The 12,815-nt window shown below is 38.4% G+C and overlaps 2 protein-coding genes across 2 annotated transcripts; one reads left to right on the top strand and one right to left on the bottom strand.

The window, feature by feature from the left end:
• Positions 1–574: 574 nt before the first annotated feature.
• Positions 575–988, bottom strand: LOC115729792 (egg cell-secreted protein 1.3-like). The gene has a single exon (XM_030660417.2). It carries the CDS (start codon positions 986–988, stop codon positions 575–577), a length of 414 nt encoding a protein of 137 aa, XP_030516277.2.
• A 2,690-nt stretch (positions 989–3,678) lies between these two features.
• LOC115729793 (WD repeat domain-containing protein 83) lies at positions 3,679–12,310 on the top strand. The gene is made up of 9 exons (XM_030660418.2): positions 3,679–3,932; positions 4,361–4,463; positions 4,563–4,670; positions 4,757–4,866; positions 5,221–5,328; positions 5,398–5,443; positions 5,812–5,943; positions 11,984–12,153; positions 12,185–12,310. Exons 1-8 carry the CDS (start codon positions 3,694–3,696, stop codon positions 12,065–12,067), a joined length of 930 nt encoding a protein of 309 aa, XP_030516278.2. The 5' UTR covers positions 3,679–3,693; the 3' UTR covers positions 12,068–12,153; positions 12,185–12,310.
• The last annotated feature ends 505 nt before the right edge of the window (positions 12,311–12,815 follow it).

Genomic DNA, 12,815 nt, shown 5'->3' with positions numbered 1-12,815 from the left:
AGGAAATATCCTCACGAAAGAAAAAGTAATTATCTCAATTACAGGAAATATCAATCAGCTAATAAACAAGATTCCGACACGCACTGTCGGCGCATGGGCATGGCTCATAGAAAATGACATTAGCATAGGAGAAACATTCGTACAGAATAGTAAATGCGCGAGGAAGAACGTGGAAGTAGCGAAACTTAGCTCAATTTGTTCCACGAAAATTGAATATCTACATGAAAATGATCGCATGTATAGCTTAAAATAAATAGTCGATAAACATTTACATAAGTAATGATATTTTTTGTTCATATATTTTTGTTAGGGCTCATTTTCCGATTACTCATTTCTCGCAAAATAACCGGAGCATTAGATAAGTGCGAGCGTAAAATGGTCAATTTTGCGAAGAGACAATCCTCAAATCTCTCTCTTAATAGAAGTACTATCGATTTATTATAATTGGTGGACAAGTGGCACAAAGGACTGATAAGCAGAATAACAAGACTAGACTCTCAAAGTTCCAACCTTATCTATCGACAGACAGAATCATGCTTTTTCCCAATCTTAACATCATCAACCTCGTCTTAGTCTAAGCCACACCCACGACCAAAGATGGAGTCGGCGAGGCAACCGGAACTGCCCCAGCCGCTGCGTCGCAGTACCTGCGTAGTATATTCCCTTCCTCGACTGTAAAGCCGAGCGAAGTGAGCATCGCAGGCCAGCAGTTGTGGGTGATGACGTCGATGGCCCCGCAACACCCGGGCCCCAAGCTGGTCTCCCCGTTGAGGAAGAAGAGGATGATCTCGTTGGTGCACGACTTGAGCTCCACCAGCGCGTTCCAGCACTCGACCAGCCCACCGCTGGCTTGGACGGCCTCGAGCCGTGCTGCCAAGTCGAGACCTGGCTTTAGCAAGTCGATGGGGACATTTATATTGTGAGCTGCGGCTCTGTCGGCCGCTATGATGGCGAGGGCGATCAACAGGAACAAGCATTTCAAGGCCATGATCGAAGCTAGGGTCTGGGACTAAGGAAGGGTTAAGGTCACGAGAGAGGATGGAGAAATAGTGAATGCTTGGTGCTTATTTATAAGGATGACGGGAGGGGAACGAAAGGACTTGCATCGCTTGCATGAATAAATATGATTTAATGTTGTAATAATAAGTCAATTTAATTTGTTGATAAACGGAGGAATTTAGGATTATGAAAGGTTTCTTGTCGTTTCGTGGCTGTCGTTTGCACATATATAATCAATAAAAATACCAGACTTACGGATTTAGATTGTTACATTACGAATGCACATCATTATATTTACCTTGTTTATTAGGTCGAGTTGCTTAGCCAACTATTAGGTTTGTATAATATGAGTATTTCCTACTAATCATACTTGAAAAAAAAATGTCGACCCGAATACCCATATTGTGTTGTTGGGTCCTATGTGAAAATAAATGTAACATTTAACTTTGCATGAATAATTATCTTAATATTTTGAGTGCCCTTTGAAATGTCAGTTCTAAATGTTGGCATTACGAATGGATCCGTCTAATTGCTATTAGTCGTCATTAAGATCCTCATTTAATATCCTTTTGTCATTAATTTTCTCGAAAGCCGCTAACCCTTTTAATTGTATTAATTTGGTCCTAAACCTTTTGAAAATTTGATAATTTAGTACTAAACCTATTCTTTAGATAAATAGTCGGAATGATTATATTGACAAGTTTTTTAAAAGGTTTAGGATTAAATTGTCAAATTATCAAAATATTTATGACTAAATTGGAAAGGTATATGATCAAATAGGCAAATTGTCAAAAGGTTTAGGAGTAAATTGACACACTATTTGCGATAGTATTATAGGTTTAAAAAGTTTAGGACAACTTTCCCTCAAACATTTACATTTTCTCTTGGCAAAGTCAACGACTTTACACTTTTCTATTTACATAGATGATTTTTTTTACTATTTACCGAAATAATGCTATACATGTAGATATGTGCTGAAAAATGAAGAAGTTTTTACGGCTTGTTTGAATTAATTTTTACTTTTTCTTTTAATTCAAATTTTGCAACGGACGCAATTTGATTAACTCATGACACCTGAAACTATCATTAATATATAAATTTTGAAGGCCTAATACTTAAAAAAACATTAAACTTTAGCATTTTGTGACAATTATATCTAAAACTTTTTTTTATCTCATAAAAACCTCAAATTTTTACTTTTGTCCCAATTCTACCGCTCTAATACCCAAAAAAAACATCCTCAACTTTAACATCTATTCCGATTATATCCGAAACGTTTTTGTGTCTCATAAAAAATCTTCAACTTTTATTTCCCAATTCTACCACCTTCAGCCTTCCGTCCATAAACATTGTTAGTTAATCCTACATTGTTTGAATTTTCTTGCTAAACTTACCAATGAATCTTCAAAATTTAGAAACAATAGGTTTCAAGCAACGAGAATTTAGATTGTTTGTCCAAATATTTTGATGTTTAGTAGTTTTTTTGGGCTATTAAGTGCCAAAAAGAATATGAAAATCGTCGTTTTGAGTAACTCTACATCTCTTGGCAATATGTAAGAAAAGCAAACAACAAAAGAGAAGTTTGGGGATTTTTTCATGTCGGCTTTGTTGAAGGGTAATTTGTTAACGACGTAAAAATGCCACATATGATTAACTAATATTGATTATGGATGAAAGGCTATTGGTGGTAGAATTGGGATAACAGTAAAAGTTTGAAGTTTTTTGTGAGACAAAAAAAGTTTTAAATATACTTGAGACATATGCTAAAGTTGAGGGTTTTTTTTTTTGGAATGGCCGGTAGAATTGGGACCAAATTAAAAGTTTGAGGATTTTCATATGACAAAAAAAAGTTTTGGATTCCTTACCAACAAAAAAAGTTTTGGATATAATTGTCACAAATACTAGAGTTGAAGGATTTTTTTGGTATTGGGCCAAATTTTGAAATATATGTTCACAAATACTTTTTTCATAAGTTTTTGAAGGGAGATATTTTTGTTGGAATGTAAACAAAGATAAGAGTACAAAAAAAAAAGGGTTAATATTATGAAAAACTCCAAACCGGTACACATGTGACAAATTTACCAAAGATTATTTTTTTTACTACGAAAAACGTCAAACGGGTATACGTGTGACAAATTTACCCCAAACTATTTTTTTTTACCACCAAAAATCCTAAACTGGTATATATGTGACAAATTTACCCCAAACTAATTTTTTTAACCATGAAAAACCCAAACTAGCACACATATGACAAATTTACTCTATGTAAAATTGGGTTAATACTACTAAAAATCATAAATTGATATATCTGTGACAAAATAGAAGGTAAAAATCCTAAACCGGTATACCCATCAACTATCAAGTGTCAATCAACTCGGTAATTTGATGATTAGATTTAACTAAAATTAACGAATGGTAAATTTGTTATATATGTATCAGTTTAGGGAAATTTGTCATAAGTGTATCAGTTTGGATTTTTTGTGGTTAAAAAAAGTAGTTTGAGATAAATTTTTCATAAATATATTAGTTTAGGGTTTTTCGTGGTATTAATAAAAAAAAAAGAGGGATTTATAGGTTGGAAAAGGTTTGGGGCGGCCCGGCCCATTAATCAGCGTCATAGTCCAGCCACTAACAATAGTCGGGGCCCGTTGGGCTGGCACCCGTTTTAAGATTCTCTCTCCGCCGCCGGCGAAAATGGTGGCTGTTCTGAGCTTCGAGAGAGAGATGAGCGAGAGCAACCTCCCTCAGAAGGAGGCGAGCGTGCTCAAGGGCCATGAGGGCGCGGTTCTGGCTGCCCGATTCAACGGCGACGGTAACTACTGCCTCAGCTGCGGCAAGGACCGCACGATCCGCCTCTGGAACCCCCACCGTGGCATCCACATTAAGACCTACAAATCCCACGGCCGCGAAGTCCGCGACGTCCACTGTACCTCGTAATTCCTCCTCCTCCTCCGCCATTTCGCGTCCCATTCTGCAATTGTAACGATTCCGCAGGTTTTCTTGCTCTAATGTGAGTGTTCAGCCGGAGGCTCAGGGTAGATGCTTTTTGATCCTGAAGAAGAGTGAATCGCATTAGTTTTGTGTTGGTTTTGCATCGTTTTGTGTATGATAGGTGGCAGCTGATTGGCTGGACTAGCTTCGTTGACATTGTGAATCTGAAATGGATTGTGTAGTGATGAACCGAGCAAGTGTCCTTGTTCTGTCGTCAGGATCAGAAAATTGCTCAATTGTGTTGTTGATATTTTGGGTTAGGAAGTGGAAAAGAAAAATGATGCATAAATCTATTCGATGCCTTTTTTTTTCCCCACTGAGAATTCACAATGCAAGTCCGAATGCTGAATCTTTTTGCCTTGTAATGTAGGGACAATTCGAAGTTGATATCTTGTGGTGGTGACCGGCAGATATTCTATTGGGATGTGTCGACTGGCCGAGTCATTAGGAAATTTCGTGGGCACGATAGCGAGGTTTGCACTCACAACAGTTTGAACTGTAAATTTTTCTCGACCAGCCATATCCTATGTCTCTCGGAATTTCTCATAATGTCTAGCTAATCCCTTTCTCAGGTTAATGCAGTAAAATTTAATGATTATGCATCTGTCGTGGTATCAGCTGGCTATGATCGTTCAATGCGTGCTTGGGACTGCAGATCTCATAGCACTGAGCCAATTCAGGTAACTTGCCAGCTGACGTTGTTGAGTTTTTTTATTATATTGCTTGATGTGAATGAACCGACTTGAATTGTTTGATTGAACTGCAGATCATGGACACATTTCAAGACAGTGTGATGTCTGTTTGCTTGACAAAAACTGAAATTATTGGTGGAAGCGTGGATGGTACTGTTCGAACATTTGATATTCGAATTGGTAGGTATGTGATCATGAATATCCCCTCTTGCTCTTAAGCCACTATCACGTACGAAAGTATTATTGTTTGAAGCTTAAGAAAGCTTAACAGCCTTTTAGCAATGCCTTTGGTGAGGCAGCATATATTTCTGTTGCTACCCAGACCCCAATCTGGGTCCTGTTGTAGTGGGACAATCTCTCTACCCTAGAAGAAGGTAAAAAATATATTTTGAACCGTGAATTTTGGCTGTACCTTGTGCAGTCGTTTCTTGTTCTTTCTTTGTAAGGTCACAATAAACAAAAAGTATTTAATATCTCCATATAGCTAGAAAATTTTGATGCCTTTCTCTAATAATTGTGTTGTCACCCTAACTTGTAGAGAAATATCTGACGACTTGGGGCAACCTGTTAACTGTATTTCAATGTCAAATGATGGTAACTGCACATTGGCAAGTTGTTTAGATTCAACTTTGCGTCTTGTAGATAGGTAAGCAATTGAAGTCATCTAATTTTCATTGTCCTCACTGCTTCTGCTAACTGTCCTTTGTTATGACAGGTCTACTGGTGAGCTATTGCAAGAATATAAGGGCCATACTTGCAAGGTTTTCATATGAAAAAATTTTGTAAATCTTGGCGCTTTCTTACAGTAGTGATTTGTTATCAATGTAGAAATTAATTTTTTAAGATGATGATTTGTCTGAGATTGTTGGTGCACCAAGAAATTGCCCCTTTGTTTTCCATGCCATGCCATCTCATGACATCAAACTTCACCTGTTATACATCCATTGGTTCAAGATAAGTTAATCTGTTTAGATTCCCCAGCATCCTTTGTGAATCAGCTTTGGCAGATGTGTCATTGAGTTGCACTCGCTCACTCAAAATTTTGCGCTGCACTCATGCTTTCAATTCTTTGTGGCGGCGTCATTTCCTTATGTAGTAACAATGATTCTTGTTTGATATGATTCATCAGTCTTACAAATTGGATTGCTGTCTTACCAATACCGATGCACATGTGACTGGTGGATCTGAGGATGGCTATGTCTTCTTCTGGGATTTGGTCGATGCGACAGTGATATCCAAATTCCGAGCTCATGCCTCTGTGGTGAGTCTTTATTTACTTAGGCTGTTGTACCATATGCCTTGATACATGGTGCTAATTGTTCATTAACATATGTTGTATTTCATACGTGCCATATTGTATTGTCACTTTAGTGGAAACAAGCCGGATGCTGATATTACAGAAAGGATTAGTCATGATGTTGGAAAATCTCCTATAATCTCTCCCTAATTATTTGGAATATTATGTGATATTATGTAATTTGGTTTTGTTAGCTGTAAATTAGCTACCGACAGAGATTAGGGGCTAATTAGGATCTATACGTAAAATAGGTTTCTTACCTAATTTAGGTCTTCTATTCCTGTATATATTCACCTTGTAATTACTCAATTATATGAAGAAAAATACGGATTCTTTTCTTCATGGTATCGGAGCCTAGTTTTCTAATCTGAATTTCCTGCCTCTACTTTTTTCTTTCCCCACTACTGCTGCTTCATTGCAGTCCTTTTTTCAGCCTTATTACTGACTTAACCAGCCTTATTGCTGGCCTTCAGTTGTGTGATAACCACCCTTGTTACTCAACTCCTTCTTAGTCTCTTGCTATAATCTGTCCTTTCAAGTTGCTGAATGGAAGATTCAGGGAAGGCTATCTCCAACCAAACCGGTCCTTTCTTAAGGATCAATCCAACTCATCGATTGGAGATTTTCCCAACATGAAGGAATATCGATTGGATGGAAAAAATTATCTTATGTGGGCACAAATTGTGAGGATGTTTTTTAAAGGAGAAGGAAGCTCAGTCATCTAGAAGGCATTGGTCCAGGACAAAGTGATCCCAAGTTTCAGACATGACACAAAGAAGATTATTCAATTATGTCATGGTTGTGGAGCTCAATGTAACTTGAAATAAGCAAAAACCACATGTTTCTCCCTATTGCCAAGGACATATGGGAGGGTGTTCGTCACTCTTATTCAAAAGTTCAAGATGCGGCAGTGATATATGAACTCAAAACGAAGGCTTCAACAACAAAACAAAGTAATTGTTCTGTTATGGAATACTACAATCTCATGAGGGGTCTCCGGCTTGAAATAGATCACAATCTGAATATATAGATGAGGTGTGCTGAAGACACTAATACTCTTCTAAACCTTACGGAGAGAGATAGGATTTTTGAGTTTTTGGCAGGTCTAAATGCAAACTATGATCATATTCGAGTTCAGATTCTCGAAAAGAAGCGGCTGCCATCCTTGAATGAAGTTTTTTCTATTGTAAGAGGAGAAGAAAGCCGACGGACTGTAATGCTTGATGACCAACACACCGAAGGATCCGCTGTGAAAGTAATTAAGGAGGAAACAAATCCTGATAGAAACATGAGACTGGATCGGATTAAGACAACGGGTAGCGAAGGTTTATGGTGCAGTTTCTGCAGAAAACCTCATCATACAAGAGAAAATTGCTTCAAGCTTCATGGAAGAACGCAAGTGCTCAGCAGGGCTAAAAGACAGCCACAAGCACACATGATCAGTGAAGGTGAAACTGCCCCTATGGATCAATACAAACTTGTCGGGTAGGAGATATTTAACAGAGAAGAAGTTGGTAAAATCGGGGCTCTCCTTGACTCCCTATTTTGATATGTGTTCATTGGTCTAGTCAGGTGCATGTCTAATTTCCGAAAACTCAACAACTTCTTGGTACCCTAATTCATGGATTCTTGATTCAAGAGCAACCAATCATAGGACACATGATCCCACTAAATTTGAAACTTCCAAACTATCACTAGGAAATAGGAGTATCACCATATCAGATGGATCTCCATTACCGTAGCCGGCCAAGGAACCATAACTCTAAATCCCTCAAACTTGACAACATCCTTCATGTTCCTAAGCTGTCTACCAATCTCCTTCCCATTAATTAACTTTCCAAAGATTTGAATTATATGGTGCTTTTCTCTATTGATCGCTGTATTTTGTAGGATCTGAAAACGGGGAGGACGATTGGATTTGCTAAGGAACGAAATGGGCTCTACTACCTTGAGGATTCGAGCGGAACCGGTTGGCCTCTTATGGGTTATAGTACCTCTTACAACTCTTGTAATCCTATCCACTCTCAAATTTGGCTTCACCATTTTCGGCCAGGACATACACCATTTAGTGTTCTTAGGTCTATATTTCCTTCCATTTTTAAAGATAGTGTTGTTGAAAATCTTCATTGTGAATTTTGTGGACTTGCAAAACATCATCGTGTTTCATTTCCTTTGAATAATAATGCTAGAGTTTCAACACCATTCCCTCTCTTATCCATATTGATGTGTGAGGTCCGTCTAGAATTGCTAATTTTATAGGATCTAAATGGTTTTGTCTCTTTTATCGATGATTGTACTCGTACTACATGGCTATATCTTATGAAAGACAAATCTAATGTTCAATCTATATTCCAAAACTTTCGTAAAGTGATAGCCAATCAATTTGGGGTGTCAATTAGGAGACTTAGGTCCGATAATGGGAAGGCATATTTCAATCAATATCTTGATCATTTTTTCTAAACTTAGGGTATTATTCATGAGTCTTCCCGTGTCGATATCCCTCAACAAAATGGAGTTGCCGAAAGGAAAAATAGGCACCTCCTAAATGTTACTCGGGCTCTCGTCTTTCAAATGTATGTTCCAAATCATTTTTGGGGGGAAGTCGTTTTAACTTCAGCATATCTTATTAATCGGGTTCCTTCCAAAACCTAAGGAAATAAAAGTCCCATACAGCTCCTATCTACATTTTATCCTGATTTTTCCCATAAATATCACCTTTCCTCTTGAGTCTTTGGTCGTGTTGCATTAGTGCATATTCATATTCACAACCGAAACAAACTCGACCCCCGTGCTCTCAAGTGTGTCTTTATTGGGTACTCTAATGCTCAAAAAGGTTATAAATGCTATGATTCTTTAACACGTCGAGTTTTTATCTCTATGGATGTCACTTTTTAATGAAAATCAGTCGTTTTTTCCTTCCCACCACTATCTTTAGGGGGATACTCCTAATGAAGATAGTGGGTTTGAATCACCGCCTCCACTACCTAGTATGTCGTCCAATCCAACTTCGTCTCCTTCCCCATCTCTATCTAGTCCTAGCCCTCTTAGTCCACCTAGTCCTTCATCGAGTCCATCGAGTCCTCTATCCAATCCTAGTCCCTTGTCAAGTTCTTTGCCTAGTTCATCCTCATTATTTAGTCCTCCTAAGAATGAACCAACCAAACCGCAAGTTTACTCAAGAAGGGTGAAGCTCAATCCAGAATTGGATCAAGTCCCGTTATCCGAACTATTATCGGGTAGAAATCATTGACCCTTCTTCTAATGAACCAGAGTTAAGTGATTTGGATTTACCTATTGCCTTGAGAAAAGCTACTAGGAAATGTATCCAACACCCTATCTCCCAATTTGTGTCATACAAAAGACTATCTACTCAATGCAAAGCCTTTATTACTGTTCTTGATTCAATTACTATTCCTAGCTCGGTACATGAAGCTTTTGAGGATAGGAATTGGACACAAGCTATGACGGAGGAAATGAATGCATTGAAGAAGAATGATACATGGGAAGTTGTGACTTTACCCTAAGGTAAGCAGCCAGTGGGATGTAAATGGGTTTATACCCTTAAGTACAAAGTTGATGGGACCTTGGAGAGGTATAAAGCAAGGCTGGTCGCAAAGGGGTACACTCAAACCTATGGGGTGAATTATCAAGAGACCTTCACACCAGTAGCAAAGATGAACACTGTACAGGTGCTACTTTCTCTTGCAGCTAATTTTGGTTGGTCTTTGCAGCAATTTGATGTGAAGAACGCGTTTTTACATGGAGATTTGGAGTAGGAAGTCTTTATGGAGCCTCCACCAGGTTTTGACAAGGACTTTGGAAACAATCAGGTGTGTCGGCTTAAAAGGGCTCTATATGGTCCGAAACAGTCCTCGAGAGCTTGGTTTGGAAGGTTCACGAAGGCAATGCTTGAGATGGGTTACAAACAAAGTAGAGGGGATCACTCCCTATCCATCAAACATTCAAATGAAGGTATGGTCACAACTCTACTTGTGTATGTAGATGATATAGTTGTGACTGGTAATGATGAAGATGAACAAGAGTCTCTTAAGAGTAGTCTTGCTCAATAGTTCGAGATCAAAGACCTTGGAAGTTGACATACTTCCTTGGTATCGAGGGTGCCTACTCTAAGAAAGGTATTTTTACATTCCAAAGGAAGTATATACTTGATCTTCTCAAGGAAACAGGATGTCTCAATAGCAAGGTGGTGAGCACTTCTATTGATGCAAACCATAGAATGGATGGATAGGGAGAGAGTGGCATGGTTGAGAAAGGGAGATATCAAAAGTTAGTAGGAAGGCTTATTTATCTGTCTCATACTAGGCCGGATAATGCCTATGTTATGGGAGTTGAAAGTCGGTTCATGCATGATCCTAAAGAAGAACATATGCAAGCTGTCTACCGAATTCTTCACTACCTCAAAGCTATTCCTGGAAAAGGTATTTTGTTTGAAAAGGGTGATAAGCTGAATCTTGAAGCCTATATTGATGCAAATTATGTTGGGTCACCAACGGATAGAAGGTCCACATCCGGCTATTGCAATTTTTAGGGGGAAATCTTGTCACTTGGAGGAGTAAAAAACAAAATGTGGTTGCTAGATCTAGTGCTGAAGCTGAATTCAGGGCAATGACGAATGGGATATGTGAACTTTTGTGGTTCAGGATTGTCATTGAAGACCTCAAAGTGGAACGAAGGAACTATGAGACTCCATTGTGATAATAAATCAACAATCAACATGGCTCACAATCCGGTTCAGCATAATTGAACCAATCATTAGTGAGGTAGACAGACATTTTATAACGGAGAAGCCTGAATCTTGTTTGATTAGTACTACCTACAATCCTAGCAAAGATCAGCTAGTAGATGTACTGACCAAAGGGCCAAGGCCTACCAGTGTCGAGATTTCAGGAGATTATCAGCAAGTTAGTCATGGAAAATATTCACTCACCAACTTGAGGGGGAGTGTTGGAAATCTCCTATAATCTCTCTCTAATTATTTGGAATATTATGTGATATTATGTGATTTGATTTTGTTAGCTGTAAATTAGCTACTGACAGAGATTAGGGGCTAAGTAGGATCTATACCTAAAATAGGTTTGTTACCTAATTTAGGTCTTCTATTCCTGTATCTATTCACCTTGTAATTACTCAATCGTATGAAGAAAAATACAGATTCTTTTCTTGACATGATTTTCTTCTCATTATCAATTTGTGATTTAATTTTTTGTATTTCTGATTAACCAGCCCCTGCCTGTACCGTTAGCACAGCAGTTACATCCATAAAAATCATTTCTACTGCACTGAACTTATGAATTGTGTCCTTTAAATGAGTAAATAGCAAATCCTTTCCAATTGCTAGTGCTTCTGAGTTTTTCATTCCAAAGTAACGAAAAAAACTAGAGAGCTTATTCTCCTATTGAAGGACTCTGACCGTGTGCCAAGATTAGATTTCTTGTCCTCTGACCTTGCTATTACGCAATTCGCATTGGTAGAATGTAGAAACTTCTCCAAATTTAACATTTCCAATGGAAGTACAGTAACAGTAAAATTTCTCTATCATGCATCAACAACATGGGTTTGCCCAAAATTTATCTTCTTCTGCCATTCGCGGCTTGAATGTGAAATCCTTCCTACTTTTGTTTTTCTTATTTTGTTCCATGGGCCATCCTGTTTCTTGAGATCCATCCAGAATTCCTCATATGTTGAGTTTAGCTATATTAATTTGCTTGTTGATAAGCAGTCTGCCTTAATTTCTAGGGGACGGCATAGTCCCATTTGCTTGATGATAATCAAGTGTCCTTTAAAATCCTAGAGGACAAAGGTATTTTCCCCCGGCCTGAACAAAGGTCACCAGGGCAGTCTATTTTCAATCAACTTTAGTGATGCTATTGATTCTTTGGGGAGTCGTGAATAGAAATTGCGCGGGATCTTCATCGCAATGCCTAAACTTTCGCAGTTGTAAATATTCCAATTCACTGTGGTGGTTTTCTATTTTCTCTTGCAGGTAACAAGTGTAAGTTATCATCCAAAGGAAGACTGTATGATCACTACCTCTGTGGATGGCACAATTAAGGTGTGGAAGACGTGAAACTGTTCAGCTTGCTCCGGGCAATGCATCTTTTCATGCCCCATTGGAAGGTAATATCTTTTGGGCAGCAAAATTTTTTGCAGAATTTCAGAAGCTTTTTTTTTTTTGTCAGAAAATTTCAGAAGCTGAGATTCATGTATATTACATTCTAGCTGGAATGTTCTGGTTGCACTTCCAGTGAATTTCTATTGGTTATGTACCATTGACGTGAGGGATTCTTAATCTATGTGCTGAATTTGCATTTTGAATTCTTGTCTGCAATAGAGGGACTCATGGGTTCCCCTTTCTTCATTGTTTAACCTAAATGACTGCAAACGGCATGGCGGTCGTGGTGGTCTTAATATACCAGTGAAATGAAGGGCTGTATTGGATCCTTTCCTGCTGTCATTGGGTGGAAAGTGCTGAGTTCGGCTTTCTCTCGTATGTATGCAGTGAAAGATTTTCAAAGTTTCGTGCTGTTTGCTCTTCAAGCTCTGAGATAAAGAAAGTCCAAAGTTAAAAAGTCTTTTGAGGAATGGACGATATGGACTTGGTCTTATTTACTTCTTTTCCGGGTTTGATGAATGATATGCTTAACGCAACAGGAGGTTTTTCCCATTACGTAAGAGCAGAAAAAATCAACATAGTCTTATATTGACCTAGTCTTGCTTATAATTAGGCCAAAAAAAGTCTTGCTATTGGACTGGTCGCGTCAACGCTTCATTTCCTTGGCTCTCTAATGACTTCCTCGGCCCCAAAGAGGACTTGT

The sequence above is a fragment of the Rhodamnia argentea genome, chromosome 1, assembly GCF_020921035.1.
Source record: "Rhodamnia argentea isolate NSW1041297 chromosome 1, ASM2092103v1, whole genome shotgun sequence".
Classification (NCBI taxonomy): domain Eukaryota; kingdom Viridiplantae; phylum Streptophyta; class Magnoliopsida; order Myrtales; family Myrtaceae; genus Rhodamnia; species Rhodamnia argentea.
The sequence above is the reverse complement of the archived record's forward strand: the minus strand, read 5'-3'. Positions and strand labels throughout refer to the sequence as shown.